The 18,136-nt window shown below is 36.6% G+C and overlaps 1 protein-coding gene across 4 annotated transcripts in view; it reads left to right on the forward strand.

Moving 5' to 3' along the window:
* SLC26A8 (solute carrier family 26 member 8) overlaps window positions 1–18,136 on the forward strand; it is a 67,257-nt gene that overhangs the window by 19,316 nt on the left and 29,805 nt on the right. For 2 of the 4 annotated variants that reach the window (XR_012126020.1, XM_073224118.1), the window contains exons 4-8: window positions 3,197–3,313; window positions 4,763–4,944; window positions 7,754–7,918; window positions 8,626–8,775; window positions 12,623–12,705. Coding sequence is in view for 3 of the 4 variants with exons in the window: in XM_073224118.1 (XP_073080219.1) it covers window positions 3,197–3,313; window positions 4,763–4,944; window positions 7,754–7,918; window positions 8,626–8,775; window positions 12,623–12,705 (697 nt within the window). In the remaining variant the exon portion in view is untranslated. The remainder of the gene's footprint in view (window positions 1–3,196; window positions 3,314–4,762; window positions 4,945–7,753; window positions 7,919–8,625; window positions 8,776–12,622; window positions 12,706–18,136) is intronic. The other 2 variants (XM_073224119.1, XM_073224120.1) reach the window with 2 other exon arrangements.

Raw genomic sequence — 18,136 nt, forward strand, 5'->3', positions numbered from 1 at the left:
CAAAGTATGCCTGTATATGTAACATTTAGCAAAAGAAGCAGAAATAAAAATTTAGCATACAGTTTAACGCCATTAATACAAAGTTCAAAAGTGGTATCTGTATTGCTAGAGATATGTACACTAGTGGTAAAACTATAAAGAAAAGCAAAAACAAGTCAAAATAATAAATTCCTTTGTGGGAAGAGATGTAGTTGTGATCAGAGACCTAGCAGTGGTAACACAGTATTTATTTTATAAATATTTATTAAGCTTAATATCTATTTTAATGTACTTCATGTATGCTGTATTTTACAATAAAAGTAGGGATTACTAAATTATCAAAACTATTACTAAGGTAATTACTATAAAAAGTAGTTGAAACAGTGTGGTATTGCAGAGATAGACAATTAGGCCAATAAGAAAGGAGTCACACATATATAAGTTGCATGGCTTATATCAGAGTTTTTAATAAATAATGTCAAATAATTGGACACTTACATGAAAAAAACAATTTTTAGACCACTGCCTCACACCATACACAAAAATCTGTCCTTGGTAAAGGCCGAAATGTGAAAGGTAAAACAATGAAGATTTTTTTGGAGTAATACAGAAGAATATCTTCATGATCTTGAGGTAGAAAGTGATTTCCCAAACAAGACTAAAAAGCACCAGCCTAAAAGGAAAAGACTGAGAAACTGAATTAAGTAAAAGTTAAGAACTTCAGTTTATTCAAAGACACCATAAAATGACTCAAATCTATAATTTATATTATGCATATATGTGTCCACAAATCTTGAAGGAAACAATTCAGTGAGATTGATCAACATTATCAGTTATCAATAAAGTGAAAACTGAAGTGATTTACACACTAACTCATACACACTAAAATAAAAAATCTGACAGTATCATGTGCTAATGCAGTTGTGGATAATGGGAACTGTCATACAATGTTTGTGGGAGTGTAAATTGTACAGCCATTTGGAAAACAGTTTGGCATTTTCTGGTAAATTCCCCAGCAGCTATGTTTTGGGGGATATAATCTTGAGGAATTTATACATCCATATACCAGGAGACATGTAAAAGAATACTCAGAGCAGTATTGCTCATAGTAGCTACAATCTGGAAATAAAGACAGGAGCCATGCAAGCCTGGAGACGAAGAGAACGGGGAGCTAGACGCCTTGGGTCCTGAGGCCTTTTTAGTGCCAGTTCCAGTTTCTGATGAGGCCCAAAAGCTGTTTGTACTCTTAATAAATTTCCGACTTTGCTTATGCTACTTTGAGCAGGTTTTCTGTTCCTTGCAATCAGTGGGAGCCTTGTTTAGGAAAAAAATGTGGAAGGAGAACCTGTAAATTATAAGACTTAAAAGACATGTTAACCAATGTGAGGGCCTTATCTGAGTCCTGACATAAACACAAAGACTGTAAAAGAAAGTATAACATACGATAGCACATAATTTTTTTTAAAGGTCACACCCAAACCACCATACCTGTGGCTCAATGTTTCTCATGAGGTTTTAGTCAAGCTGTCAGTCATCTCAAGGCTGTGCTGAGGTTGGAGGATCAGCTTCTTGGCTCGTGACTCCTGTGATTGCTGGCAGGCCTGCGCTGCTCACCATGTAAACCTCTCCTTGGGCTCTTTGAGTGTTCTTGCAACGTGGCAGCTGGCAGGACCTAATACGTATGTGGGGCCCAGTGTAAATGATAATGCAGAGCCCCTAGCTCAAAACTTATTCAGAATTTCAAGATGGTCAGAAAAGGGCACTAGTGTGGAGCCTTCTGAGCCCAGAACTCTGTATGATTGTGTAGGTCACAAACCCTTGATAGCTGATGACCAGAGTGAAAGACATAGAGAAGCCCAAGAACAACCAAGACAAGAACCACAGTCTTCTTGCAATCTAATCCCAAAAGTGACATCCTATTATTTTTGTTGTAGTCTATTTATTAAAAGCAAGTTACTATATTCATCCCACACTTATAGGGTAGGGATCACACAAGAGCACAAATACCAATCAGCGACTACAGATCATCTTGGGAGCCCTGTACCACAACAACCATTTATAAAATGAGCAGGGAAATTTGAATATTAACCGGATGTTTTTTAAAATTAAGGCATCATTGATATACAATCATGCAGGTTTCACATGAGCAACATTGTGGTTTCAGCATTGACCCGTATTATCAAGTCCCCCCAACAACCCCATTGTAATCACTGTTCGTCAGCATAGTAAGATGCTATAGAACATTGACCAGATCTTTGATAATGTTATACAACCATTATTAATTTCTTAGATATGACGATGATATTGTAGTTAAATTTAAAGAAGGTCTTCTTTTAAAGACATGTACTGAAATATGTACAGATGAAGTGATTTAATGTCAGATTTGTTTCAAAATAATACGGAATGGAAGAGGAGTAGGGACATAGATGAAACAAGACTGGGACATTGTTGAAGTTGGTGATGGGTACATGAGAGTTCATTATACTCTGTGTTTGCATAGCTTTGAACTTTTCCATAAAAAAGAGCCTTGCTTGTCTAAGACAATAAATTGGCTCACTGGACTCATAACTGAATTCAGGTGAGCACACTGGTATAAGTTGAAGAGAGGCCCTCAGGGCAGGAGCTGTGGGCTTCAGACACAAAAGGATGGTACCGTGCATCTTAATCTATTTGCTTCAAGACTTCCAAATTCTCATGGTGTTCCTTAGAAAAAAGTAAGTATTGAAGAAGATGCTGAAGGAAGAGACTGGAGTGACTGGCATGTGGAGGACAGAGAGCACATACCAGCTTGGAGTCAAGTCAGTCGGTGTGATTCTTGCCTTGCTCTCCAGATTTATGTCCAGGCCTGGAGGATTCCCAGGGCCTTTGGGTAGTAGACTGGGGTTGGAGTGGGGCTGCTTCTGTGCTGTTGGGATTGGAGGTCTCATTGCTGTGATATTTGCTTTCCATGATTAGCGTGAGGACTTTGAAATGAAAGGCGGGTAAGCCTAAGATTTAGAATTAAGGTGTGAAAGCATGTGGAAGAGAAGCTAGGTATTAAAGGAGAAAATAAATAAAACATACTAATTAATGGCTGTATGCCAAGGGATACTATTACCACACTCAGGCAGGTGTAGACATGGATCATTTTTATTTTAAATATTCTTTATAGTTTTTATTTAAGGTGACTTTTAAAAGCCAGCCTAACTTTTCTTACTTAAATTATTTTGCTTTTCAGTCCTGATGTATAGTTTGCTGGCAAGGCAACTGATTCCTCCTCTCAGTGTCTCTTATGCAGCCTTCTGTTCTTCAGTAATTTATGTAATTTTTGGATCATGCCATCAAATGTCCATTGGTGAGTTGAGCATTGGAACCACAGGAGGTGGATGAAGTCTCCACCTCAATCATTTGCTTATTGCTAAGGAACCCAAATTAAAGCTCTGTTCCAAGGTAGAAAGAATGGAGGCAGAAGACAGACATTCTATGCATAGGGGTAGTGTGCAGATTTTATAAATCGAACACTTCAAGTTGTGTTATTATGAATGTCACTACCAGAAAAACAGGACAGCAAGCTGTTTCCCAAAGAAATTAAAGGACAGAGGTACTTCCCTTGGTGAAATTACTGTACATTGGAATCTGACTGCCCTCAAGCCAGAAAATGGAGAAACAAATTTGCCATCGTTCAGCCAGACCCATAATAACTAAACTCCATAGGCCTGATTTATAATAATCATGTCAGCTTAGCAATTTACAATAAGAAAATACTCTCCTAGTAAAGCACTCCACAGGATAAACACTTTCCTTCCCTGAGTCGAAAGTTCGTCTCCTAATTTATAATTAGAAATGACTATTACGATGACCAAACTAGTTAAAGCTCACATAATCTGCACATTTATTTCACCCAGGTATACCTGCATAGAAATCAAACCACAAGATGCCCTCGGTCTTGGAAAGGACTGCCAACATTCACTCAGTGAGGTGCCTTCTGGGCTTCCCTACTGAACAACTGACCATATAATCAACATTGACCATTTTGTCTGACACACTCTTTCTCCAGATGTATGTTTGTATTTAGTCCAGTTACTGTCCCATTCTTCTAGATATGGAGTGCTACTCCGCCTTTTTAATGACAGTTATCACATATCTTTACTATTATGTGTTGATTTTATGTTTCAATATTGAGAGATCAATTTTGTCCCCATATTTCCAAGTTCCCAGGCCACATCACAATCATTTCCAAAAACTGATAATAAGGACTATTAGAGGTTTGTTTCTGTTAAGTAATTTAATGGTAAGATTTGCCTTTGCTTCTGTATGTGAGTATGTTGAAATGAGGAAGGACTAAATGAATCTATTTGAAACAGATTTAACTCAGTATCATTTTGCACCTAGTACATCCTTTATAAGTCTTAGCTATTATTTTCCTTATTATTATTTATTAGCTTTGTTTTCTCAGTCCTTCCACCACCATCTCCTTTTCACCATCTCTAAGAGCAGGCACAGCAGCTGAACCCTACTGATCCACATTTCCAGTCAATTTCTCTTTGAATCCCAGTCCACGTTCTCATTATACAAAGGGGTTAATATCTGGACCACCAAGATCTAAAGTCTATGAGGAGTTCACAGTATGTAGAGCCAGAGTCCTTTCCCTACTCTTTCTTACGTCTCAGTGACCATGTTCAAATAAGAAAAGTTCTTCAGATCAGGGACAAAATAATGTCAGACTCTACCTTGCTTTTGTCAATATCTGTTAGTTCACCTGGAGTTAAAACCTCACCTTCTGCCTAAACATCCTCTTTCACAGGCTCCTTCTTCCTTGTGAGTGCTCTGATGATCAATGTCCTGAGGTTGCACCCATTCAACGGTGGCCGCCTGGTACTGGGAACGTTCACCAAGGATGATTTTTCTAGCCCCTTCTTCTCTGAGGCCTATAACAAATCCTTGAGCGTGGTGGCATCCACAACTTTCCTGACAGGAATTATTCAGGTAGGATCTGACTCTCCGAACCTCTGAAGAAGAAATCAATGTATTCGCTGACCGCAGTGGAGTAAAACTTAGTAATGTGATAACAGTTAACATCTCCTGATATTTGGATACTAAACAATATAATTATAAATAATCTATAGGTCAAAAAGGAAATTAAAAAAAATACATTGGAGTAAATGAAAATAAAACATACCAGTTTGTGGGACACAGTTAAAGTGGTGCTGAGAGGGAAATTTATAGCACTGAAATATATAGTAGAAGAAACAAAAAGTCTCAGTCATATAAGTTCCCTCCTCAAGAGCTAGAAAAACAAGAGCAAATTAAATCCCACCCCAAAAAAGTATAAGGAAATAATGAAGAGAAAAAATGAATGAAATTGAACAGGAAAGTTTACATGCTGATGATTCCATTTGTGCAAAATTCTTGAAGCGTCAAAGTTACAGAAATGGAGAAGAGATTAGTTGTTGCCATGGGTTAAGGGTAGGGATGCAGGTAGGGGGAAGGGGTTGGGGGTGGTGATGGGAGGTGAGAGGCAAGTGAAGGTGCTATGAAACGACAGCAGGAGGGATCTTGTGGTGATGGGATTATTTTGTATTGTGGCTGTATGGATGTCAGTATCCTAAATGTGTTATTGTACTATTTGCAAGATGTTACAATGGGGAACAACTGGGTAAAGAAGTAACAGATCTCTGGGTATTGTTTCTTAGAATTGCATATTAATCCACAATAATCTAAAATAAAAAATTAAATTAAAAAAAAGAAATCTTAACTAGTTAATAGCTAACATTTATTGCTATGTGCTAGTGACTGTTCAAAGCACTTGTATTACCTCATTTGATCCTCACAGCAATCTCCAGTATGAGGGTAGTTATTACCATGTTCCTTATTTTAAGGAAACAAAGATATAAAAAGATCAAGTGAATTGCCCAAAGTCACAGAGCCCCAAGATCCCAAACTGGGAGTCAGGCTCAGGGTTGTCTACCTCCAGAATCTGTGCTCTAGAGAATCTTAAAGTGCAAATTCATATTAATAGAAGTGAGGAGTTCAGGGTCAAAAGAATATAAAGGAATGTACTTTTCATTGGGTTGAAGTTGTCTGTGAAGGAAACTACCATTTATTGAGCCGTTCTTTCATTCATTGAACATTTAGTTCTTGCTTTCTGTAAGAATGGCAGATAACTTTCATGTCACAGGCCAACTCTGATTGGTTGACAGTGGCTGCCTAGAAAATTATGTTAACTCTGATGCCACCTCACAACTGGACAAGAAAGAGTTCTGCAGTTAATTATAGATATTTGCCATTTCAAGGTAGAAGGAAGGGATGGCTTGAAGAATGAGCAATATATATTTGCATCTGTTACTAATTTCAGATTTGAGATTTTTTCGAAAGTGTTTTCCATGTGTTATGTAATATAATCCATACAAAACACTGTGTTGAGTACTAGTCACATTTTATGGATGAAGAAACAAGGCTCAGGAAGTTTAGTTAACTTATCCAAACTCACACAGCCAGTGAGCAGCAGAGCCAGGATTGAGGCCACATTCTCCATCCCCAGGAATCACGCTCTTATCACCACACCTCCTGAAGAAGGGGAGTTTTCTTGAGCTCTTGAATGAGATGATGGACATGGATTTGTAGAGATCACAAAAGAGGGGTTCATACTTAAGTTCAGAAGTGGAAATCAGCCAATCACCCAAAAGACAGGAAGCAAACCGGCCTGACTTGAGTAGGTGACTGTGCTGGGCAGTAAGGCAGGAGATTAAGGGAGACACAGTGCCAGGCTAACAGAAAGCTTTGAAACAAAAAAATTTTAAAGCTGAAAGATTTTTTTCTTCCAAGTTTGTTTGTTTTCTGAGAGCATCTGGTAAATCAGAAGATGAAGTGGTGACAATAGAAGGCTTTCAGAGCTTTGTGTTTCTTTTCTCATCTTCCTCAGAAAACAAGCTGTGCCAGTTTTCTTAACCTACCATCTTAAAGGGGTTTGGGGCTCACCCTCTCTCCGTCAATTTTCTAATTGTGTTTATTATTATAAAAGGTGGACCTGAATAATGCAAAAATCTCGAATAATAGAAAAGGTATAAATTATACAGTATTGCTGCCAATCTTTAATCTGTTCCACAAAGGTAACTTATGTTTATAGTTTGGTGTCCATTTCTTTAAATCCTTGTGTATATATATTTATATATTTATTCATTTGTTATATAACATTTAAAATATATTACATAATATATATACTTATACATGTAAAATAGTTTTACATCTATTTATAGATATATACTCCATATATATATGTGTGTATATATATAATCCTGAAAACATTAATTCAGTTTAATCATTCTTGGTAAGGATAAGACTCAAAGACCAAGAAGTTTGAGCTGGAATCCAGGTTTTTAAAATCATCTTTTCCTTTGTAAAAAGCTGCATTCCTCAGAGGATGTTAACATCTCCAGAAAAGGACTATCAAAGCTTCTAATGAAGGGTTTTCAAAATGGCTTTTTCCGATCATTTTGTCACTGTCCACCCCATGTCAACCAGGCCAGCAGATTCTAGGGCAAGAACCTAAGTTCACATGCTCTGATGAAAGAAACGAGTGTGGTCTGGTGTTTGTCGGCAGCCGCTGAGGCACCACCAAGTATCCACCTTACCAGTTTCAGCTGATTAGGGAAAGGGAGACAGAGGAGTTCATCGAAGGGGCCTCAGCTTACTTTTTTGTTGGGAACCTCCCCCCAGGAGCACCTAATTGGCGCCAGTGCTGGTCTGATGACATTCTGCCTCATTCGGTTTTCTTTTCCATCTGAACCCCCTGCAGCTATCAATGGGCATGCTGGGTTTCGGCTTCATTGCCACTTACCTCCCGGAGGCTGCCATCAGCGCTTACCTGGCGGCCACGGTGCTGCACATTGTGCTGTCCCAGCTGACCTGCATCTTCGGCATTATGATTAGTTTCCACGCTGGTCCCATCTCCTTCTTCTATGTGAGTAATTTCTACCCTCACCCTGAGTGATTGAAGGAAGGGACAAATGGCCCTCCCCTTGCCTCCAAAAAGAAGTGGACCCCAAGCGAAGAGACTCCTACATAGGCAGCGGTGTTAAGAAGATCCTAGAAATAATTTCATCTTATCTAGATTTACACTCTTTGATTAGTTGCAGATGCCAGTTGGACCATGTTCTCAGTTTCATTAACCATTTCATCCAGCCTTCTAAACTAAGATGATTTACATTAAAATTTGATCTTTAAGAAACTGTATCTATCATAATTCTTCCCGTTACATGCCTCGTAACAAACATGTATCCTAAAACATCTAAAGAATACCAAATGCTAAGTAATCCCTAAATGCAAGAATGGCGCAGGAGACAAGTAAGGAACATATCTGGTCCGGGAAGTTAATGAAGAATAGGCTAATGAACAGAACTCCTGGGTCCTTTTCATTACACTGAAACACATAAAATCTATTCTCTACTTACTGGACATTACTGTCTTTTAATATCATTTTTTCAACTTAAAAAGAACACATACCCACCCACTTGCTCTCACTGTAGCAGTAATGCTCATAAAGACCTTGGTGCCCAGCAAAACTGCCCAGGGGTGGCTTTTTCAACTTATCTAGGAAGAGTGTCATTTCCTAGATCAAGGCAATTACTATATCCCTTTCTTAGCCTCTGTAATTTTGTTTTCTTTCAGAATATAGTTAACTACTGTGTAGCTCTTCCAAAAGCTAATTCCACCAGCATCCTACTATTTCTAACTGCTGTTTTTGCTCTGAGAATCAACAAATATATCAGAATTTCCTTCAATCGGTACCCCATCGAGTTTCCCATGGAAGTCTTTCTGGTAGGTGTTTTGATGCCTCCAGTTTATGGTTCAGATAATTTAAAATACCTACTTAAAAAAAATTAAACAAAAAGCAAGTAACCTAGGAAGGGAAAGGTTCATAGGAGGCTGTAAAAACACTAATTTTTTAAAAACATGTTGAATTGTGACAAAACTGAATACATTTAGTTTTAAATACTAGCTTAGATCTGTAAAACGTGTTTATTTGGAGAGTACTCTTATCTATTTCCTCTTTTTCATACTATCTTTAAAACAGGGATTTTTTTTTTTCTGTTACAAAAGTAATATAGCCTCATGCTAGCAGTTCTGAAAAACATGAAGAAAGAAAAGGGAGAAAGGAAATTCCTATGGCTGCACCACCCAAAGTCAACTACAGTGGATCTTTGGATCTTCTGCTAGGCACTCCTTTCTTCTTTGAGACAAACGTATGGCGGGCTTATGCTCAGTGTTGGTGAATTTCTTTCTTCTTCCACGTAGAGGTTTTGTTCCTATTTTAATATAGTTGCAATCATACTGCTGATCGCCCTGCTTTCATTCTCACTGTGCTACAGTAGAAAAATTGTGGGAGATGAGATTTTAAGTGAATTACCTGATCCATGTCACTAATAAGTGGCAGAGCTGAGGCTCATCACTGTTTAGTGATAATATTTGTTTCTTTGTAAAAATCTGATCAAACTTATCCTTTGCCGTTATAATGAACATTTTCCCAAGTCATTTCTGTAAATGAAACTCAGGTATTTTAAGTCAGCATTTCTCTTAGTAGGACCACTGTATCCTTGGGTGTCCATGAGATTCCTTTGCCTCTTAAGAAGCATTCTGTGTTAGATACACTTGAAGTTGTCCTGGTAGTTACACAGGACCCTGTGATTTTGGGGCCAAGGCATAGAATAGGTTTGAGTCCTAATGATCTTTCTTCTCTTGCTGTGGTAATCATAGGTCTGTATATTGAGATAATAGTGTCCCCAGCGGAATTAGCCTGGCTCCCTGAGGCAGTGTTCGCAAAAAAAGCTGACATGGAGAAACACTGACCCACAGTAGACTTTGTATAGGCAAAAAAATAACTCCTAGGTTTTAAGATGGTAAGATCTCATGGTTTGTATGTTGCCCCAGTATACCCTATCCTAGACTAACTAATCCAGGTCTATGCTGTTCATGACTGACAGAGTATGGGAACAGCTTTGGAAATTGAGATCAAGCTCTGTCTCACAAGAGTTTTCTAGTTCTTTAAGAGGTGTAAATTCTTTCTTCCTTGAAGTAGTTGAAAAGCTCTTAATTCATAAAGGCCAAAAGCTGAAAGGCTGCTTTTATAAAAGACTTTTTATAAAACACTGTGCACAAATGATAGTGCCCTAAAGCCCAGGGCACAACCTGCATTTGGGGTTCAGAGTGGAGTCTGGAGCAACTTCTCATGGACCCCAGCCAGCCTAGCTCTGGCACGTCAGGAAGCTGAGGCTTGGAATCACCAGCAGATGGCATCTGTGCCACAGACATCAGCTCGCCCAGCGCATGCTCTCGAGCGCCCGCGCTCTCTCTCCCCAATTTCAGCTTCACTGGGTATAATTAACATAGAAATGTGTAAAATATTCAAAGTGTACACCATGGTCCTTCGGCATACACACGCATTGTGAAAGGATTCCCCCACCTAGTTAATTAAAAGAAAACATCGATCACCTCACTTTTTGGGGGGGTGGAGGGAATGAGAACATTTAAGTTCTACTCTCTAAGCAAATTTCAACTATACAATACAATTTACCAACTACAGTCACCATGTTTTACATTAGCTTCTCAGACTTATTCATCTTATAGCTGAAAGTTTGTACCTCGTACCAACCTCTCCTCTTCCTCCCTCCCCTGAGCCCTGGACGACCACTTTTCAACTCTGTTTCTTTAAATGTGACTGTTTTTTGTTTTGTTTTGCTTTGTTTCAGATTCCACATATAAGTGATACATGCAGTGTTTTTCTTCCTCTATGTAGCTAATTTCGCTGAGCATAATGCTCTCAGGGTCCAACCATGTTGTCACAAATCATCCCTCTTAAGAGGCATCGGGGGCAGGGATCATAGTGATGTCCCTTCAAAAAACCTCAAAGGTCAGGAACATGAACTGGAGCTACTAGGAAAGGAGGGGACTATAGAGGATGCTGTGGATTGACTTTGGCTGACAAATTGGTTTGTGAGCCACAGTTAAGATTCCTTTGGGGAATGCTATAAAATAATTACGATGCACCATGAGTGCAGTGGGGGAGGAAACTGATGTCTAGCAATAAAAGTAGGTGTAGATGGAGAGTTAGAATTCTTGCAGTTCAGGCATTAAACTTTTTGTGTGACCTAATATATGCTCAAAGGTTATTGAAACCCTCAACACCTTTCTTATACACATGTCACCTTAAGTGCTTGCCACTTTGTACCGCATAGCAGGGATTAGAGATGTAGCTTAGAACTGGAAAAAGACCTCCATGTTTCCCCTGGCAAAATGGGAGAAGGAGGGTGAGAAGCTATGGTCTAGGGTATAAAAAGCTTCTCACAACACCCACCAAGAAACTACTGTTTAAATATGCTGCAGGAAACTGCACACACCCACCAATCTGTCCTTAAGATAGTCATCTCAAATATTTTTTTAATATCTTTCTTAAATTTTGGTATCATTAATGTACAATAATGTGAGCAACCTTGTGGTTACTAGATTCGGTCATCTCAAATATTAAGGGAAAATTTCAAGGGCATTTCTAGGGTGTAGGTAGAATATACTGATTCTTGAAATAATCCAAGAGCCCCATAACAATAAGAAATTATACATGCTACATGTTCCTAATTAAATAAATGTATGTATTCATATATTTAAGTTATATAGCAAACACCAGAAAAATGTCAAGAGTAATTATCTTTGGGTGATTTATTTCTGCTTTTTAATTTTTATTATTTCCTCTATGCTCCTTTATGAGCAAGTATTCTTGGAAAAAAAAGAGTTACTTGGCCACTTGCCACACTTCTTGTCCCTTAACTATACAAAGATCAAGCTGTGATCCAGATTCTTCCTTCCATTCTGATCTGTAGGCCTTCACCTGGCAGCACCATAGGTAAACCGACTGCCAGCCTGCACAGAGTCTGACTGAATTCTCAGAGCACATGCTGAGAAAAGACTCCTGTGTGGGCAGGGGGGTAGGGTAAAGAGCATTAAGTTCTTTCATCTCTGGTTGAATTTGCTTTGGTTTGAGGTCTTTCTAAGGTGTAACAGCTGCTAGGTTATCTATTTTCCCTCTGGTTGAAATGGAAGGGAGACTTGCCATTTTAGAAGCAAGTGAAAGGGGAAAGAAAAAAAAAGCAAGTAATTGCTTTGGTAAAGACGTTTTTTGTTGTTAGCTATCAAATGCTGCTCCATATTATTAAGGGTGAGTCAGTACTATGATTGTCGTTATACCTCAACCATCCCCAAAAAGGTTTATTTATATTAGTACCGTCTACCTAGATGTAAAAACTTTTAAAACTGAGGCCTCTATGGAGCTATTACCTGAAAACATGTTTATATTTGGTCTAGATGTTAAAAGTTGGTAAGGAAAGAGAAGTCTAGGGCATCCATTAGTTCCTATTATATCAGAGACCAAGGCAGAAGTTGCTTTCATCCTGCTACAATGCTAAAAAGACCTTAAAGAACCAAAAAGAGTCAGGGAAGGAGGACTTCTGCCTTTCTTGCCCCACTCAGCTGTCCCTGCCTCTCTCCCCACTTTCATGCAGAGGGACTGTCACGTGTTTCTTTCCCTGTCTTGCCAGAGCTTGTGAGCACCTCTGCTCCTGGAAACAATACATAATATTTAATGATCGTATGACTTTTTTTTGTTTAACCCCTACAGATTCTTGGCTTCACTGCATTTGCAAACAAGATAAACATAGCCACAGAAAACAGCAGGACGCTCATTGATATGATCCCTTATAGGTCAGTAACTCCACTTAAGACTACTCTTCCCTTTCTGTTGCATTCTCTTAGCCTCTATCCACACAGCCTGATTGACATTCTCTACTGGCAGTGTCTGGCCACAGCCAAATTTGGGTCATGGACTCAAATTCATTTTAGAACACAGAAGGTCAGGACAAAGAAGGGCTAAGGCAACCCCTTGCTTCTTCTCTGGTCGGCCTCTGACTCTTTCCCCTAAATTGAGCCAGTCCCCTTGCCCAAGTAAACTCTGGGATGCACTGAACACCAGAGAGATTTATGCATTTTTTCATAGTATATTAGGGGCTTTCTCAACCTCCCTACCTATCTGATTAATTCTCAAGGATGGGACAGAGTTGCCTCTGTTTTCCTAACCTTTCTCCAGAGGCTCACTGCTCAGGAAATGAGTGTTCCTTCTGCCTTCACCCACTTAGACTGAATCAGTGTCCCTGAGCAACATTATTTCATTACTCTGAGTAGAAACCTATCTTCATTGACTGATACATGGAGTTCTTAAGAATTCGTGATTAATTTACATTATAATTCCTACCAGTGACTAAGGGGCATCAGTCTTGTTTCTGTTAGGAAATTATAATTAATTTCTTTAACCTTGATGAGATGAATCACTTTAGCTAAGAAAGGCAATATTCTACAGTTTCTTGACTCACAGGCAGGCTTTTGAAGAGCTTGTTCATTTCCTGATGCTGTTGTTCAATAGGGTATACTGGTCAGTGATACTGGTTAACCCGCAAATAACAAAACATAGCCTACTTTGATGCAGCCAGATTGAATCAGTCTCATATCCTACCAGTCTTAGTAAAATCTGAAGATGGTTAAATCCATTTGAAATTATGTTGGATTAAATAAAACCCTAGCACACTACCTTTGTACTAGGAAACAGTAAATAAGACTTGGTCTCTGCCCTCAGAAAAAAATAGCAAGAATAACAGTGAGATTGATGCTTTACATAATTACCTCGTTTCATTTGTTCCTCACAGGTAGACATTATTTTCTTTTTATGGATGATGAAATTAGTGCTTACCAAGTTTAAATTACTTATCCAATATCACACAGCTAATCACTGGCAGAGCTACTCTTTGAACCCATTTCTATTTAATTCTAAAATCTGTGATTATAACCACTCCATTATACTTAACTCAATATGCTTCTGTTATTAATGACTTCAAAACCACAGCAAACTTTTGCTTATATTTTATCATAAGATTCAAGGGTATAGATAGACATGTGAGCATCTCAAGAATCTGATTTTAGGTATTGTTTTGAACTTCCTTTTTATTATGTATTTATACAAGGTTGCTAGGGACTGGGAAAATTGAACAACTTAAGTTTATTCCTTCCATGTCCAAATCTCCCTTTAACCTAAACTGCTAACAAAGCACCGAATGTTACAGAGAACAACAGGAAAGAAAAGCAGTAGTTTGTGTTGTTATCATACTAAATATTTAACGTTTACTAACATAGTTTTGGGCAATACATTTCATTTGTTGTATACTGTTTGAGACAGCCACATTCTTACCTACCTTTTAAAAGGACAAAAAGGGGAAATTTAACAAAAGAAAACTATCTACCTTTGAACATCCAGCTGTATTCCTATCTAGCTTATTACCTTGGAAAACACCAAGGTGCTTGGAAGTTATAAATATGATATTAAATAGGGAATTAAAATAGACAAAGTTGGATGGTAAAGGAAAACATATTCAAAAATAGAAATTTAGATTCATTCACATAATAATGGTGAGAAACTGGGAAAATAGAAGGATATAGCACTTAGAGATGCCAAAAGTGATGCTTCCTACTTTAAGGAAAATGAAACTGAAAATTCATAAACTAATAAGAAAATCTAGTGAGATAAGGGATAAAAAATACATCACACAAGTTATTTTAAAATAATTTTCCAAAGTGTATTTAATACATTGTTCATTTTTCTGAATTTGGATTTGACACAAAATTTCTGAAGTATTTTGGTTATTGAGTTATCTGTATCCTGATGAAATGATAAGCATAATCACAAGAAAAAAACATTTCAAATAGCAAACCATATCTAAAACATTCGTGTTTTTTTAACTTACAAAGTAGACCTAGAGATAAGGAACTAAAGTATATTTGCACTTCCAAGTTCAGTTTAAAGGATTATTCAACTATAAATCTGTGGAAAATCAACACTGTCTCCAAAATCATGAAGATTTCTTCTCCTTTTTTTGTCTGTTAATATCATGATTAATCTTTGAATGTTAAACTAATATTGCATCCTGGGATAAAATCTCAGTTGGTCATGATGTATTATCATATTATATATTGATTTGCTAGAATGATGTTATGAATTTTTGCATTTATGTTAATGAAGGATATTAGTCTGAGATTTTTCTTTTCTCGAATACCTATGTCTATTCTCTCATCTTTAATTTCTGAAAGAGTTTCTAGAGAACTAGAATTTTTTTTGTTCGTAAATATTTGTTAGAATTCATCAATGATGATATTTAGGCTTGGAGTTTTCACTGTGGGAAAACTACAAATTCAATTTTTTAATAGACTATTTATTAAGTTAAAACTATTATTAAATTATACAATTACCTGTGATTCAGGTTGTCTATTTCTTCTTGAGACTACTTTGTTAGTTTGGGTGATTCAAGGACTTTTTCCATTTGATCTAAGTTGTCAGATATATTGGCATAAAGTTATTTATAATATTCTCTTTATTATCTTGTGTTAAAAACAGATTTACTAATACATAAATCACATACCATAAAAATCCACCATTTTAAAGTGTACAATTCAGTGGATTTTAGTATATACTTAAAGCAGAGAAAAATCAATGAAATCAAAATTTAGTTTGTTGAAAAGATTAACAAAATTGACAAACCTTTAGATAGGTGGACTAAGACAAAAGGGGATCAAATTGGAAAAAAGTGAGGGCATTACTAACAATTCTACAGTGCAACCATCACTGCTTTCTAGTTTTAAAATATTTTATCACCTCAAAAAGAAGTCTTGTGCACATTAAGACTCCCAATAGCTCCTTTACACAGCCCTTGCCTACTACTAATCTACTTTCAGTCTCTAGGGATTTGCCTATTCTGGATATTTCATATAAATTGACTCAAACAATATAATCTTTTGACTCTGGCTTCTTTCACTTAGCTTACGTTTTCAAGATTTATCCATGTTGTACCATGAATAATTCCTATTTATGGCTGAATAATATTCCATTATATGGATCTATACCACATTTTGTTCATTTGTTCATTAGTTAATGGATCTTTCATTTATTTCCAACTTTTGGTTATCATGAATTTCATTTCCCTAATGGCTAATGATGTTGAGGAAACTGCTTTTCTTGATTGAATCAACTTGGTACCCTGGTTGAAAATCAATTGAACATAAATGATTAGGTTCATTTTTGAACTTCCAAATCTATTCCATTGATCTGTATGTTTATCTTTATGCAAGTCTTAATTACTATAATTTTGTAGTACATTTTGAAATGGAGACGTGCCAGTCCTCCATTGTAACAATGTAACATTGTTTGTAACTCCACATTTTGTTTTCTACATAATTTAAGAGAGGAATGTATTTTTTAAATGATTACTTTGTTTTGGGGTTTACAATGTATAATGATGTAATTCTGTAACATCAATAACCAAAAGAAGTGGGAATAGAGATGTAAAGGAGCAAAGTTTTTATATGTTATTGAAATTAAGATGGCATAAACTCAAATTAGGGTGTTATAACTTTAGGATGGTCAATGTAATCCCTATGATAACCCCAAAGAAAATAACTGTAGAATATACACAAAAAGAAATTAGGAACTTAAACATTTCATTTTTAAAAAATCAACTAAACACAAAAGAAAACAGTGATACAGGAAATGAAGGACAAATAAACTTTTAGGACATATAGAAAACACATAGTAAAATAACAGAAATAAGTTCTTCCTTATCAGTAATTACTTTAAATATACACAGACTAAACTCTTCAATCAAAGGACAGAGATTGACAGAATAGACAAAAATACATGATCCAACTATATGCTGTTTCCAAGAGACACACTTTAGATCCCAAAACACAAATAGATTGAAAGTGAAAGTATAAGAGAAGATATTTCATGCAAATAGAAACCAAAAGGGAACAGGAGTGAGTATACCAGTATCAGACAAAATAGACTGTAAGTTTTAAAATAGACTTTAAGTTTTATAAGACACAAAGAAGGATATTATGTCATAAAAGGTCAAATACAAAAGAAGATATGACAGTTATAAATATCCGTTTACCTAATCACAGACCATCAAACTATATGAAATAAAACTGACAGAATTGGAGAAATAGACAGTTCTACATTAATAATTGGCAACTTTAATACCCCACTCTCATTAATGGATAGAACAACCAGGCAAAAGATAAGTAAGGAAATAGAGGACATAACCAACATGACAGGCCAAATAGTATAATAGATACACAGAACACTCTACTCAACAACAACATATCACATATACATTTGCTCAAGGACAGGTAAGACATTTTCTAGAAAAGACCCCATGTTAGGCCACAAATTAAGTCCCAGTTGATTTTAAGAAGTACATATCACACAAAGTATCTTCTCTGACCATGTGAGATGAAGTTAGAAATCAGTAACAGAAGTAAACATAAAAATTCACAAATTTTTGGAAATTAACATGCTCTTAAACCAATGGATCAATGAAATCACAAGAGAAATTATAAAATATGTAGAGATGGATGAAAACAAAAACACAACATACCAAAACTTATGAGACACAGAAAAAGCAGTGCTAAGGGGGAAATTTATAGCCCTAAACACTTATATTAAAAAACAAGATATACCTCAAATCAACAATCTACTTTACAGTTTAAGGAACTAGAAAAAGAACAAACTGAACAAAAAGCCAGCAGAAGCAATGAAATACAGATTAGGGCAGAGATAAATGAAATAGAGAATAGAGAAACAGCAGAGAAAAATCAATGAAATCAAAATTTAGTTTGTTGAAAAGATTAATAAAATTGACAAACCTTTAGATAGGTGGACTAAGACAAAAGGGGATCAAATTGGAAAAAAGTGAGGGTATTCCTAACAATTCTACAGAAATAAAAATGTTTGTAAGAGAGCATTATTATAACCTGGATTAAATGGAAGAATTTCTAGAAACAGAAAACCTACCAAGACTAAATAATGAAGAAACAGAAAACCTGAATAGATCTGTAACTAATATCAGCAATCAAAAATCTTCTGACAAATGAAATTCCTGGACCTGATGGCTTCATAGGTGAATTTTACAAAGCATTTAAGGACCTAACACCGATCCTTCTCAAACTTTTCCAAAAAATACTGAAAACACTTCCCAAATGATTTTCTAAGGCCAGAATTACCCTGATACCAAAGCCAGACAAACACACTACAAGA

This window comes from Manis javanica, chromosome 16, assembly GCF_040802235.1.
Source record: "Manis javanica isolate MJ-LG chromosome 16, MJ_LKY, whole genome shotgun sequence".
Lineage (NCBI taxonomy): Eukaryota > Metazoa > Chordata > Mammalia > Pholidota > Manidae > Manis > Manis javanica.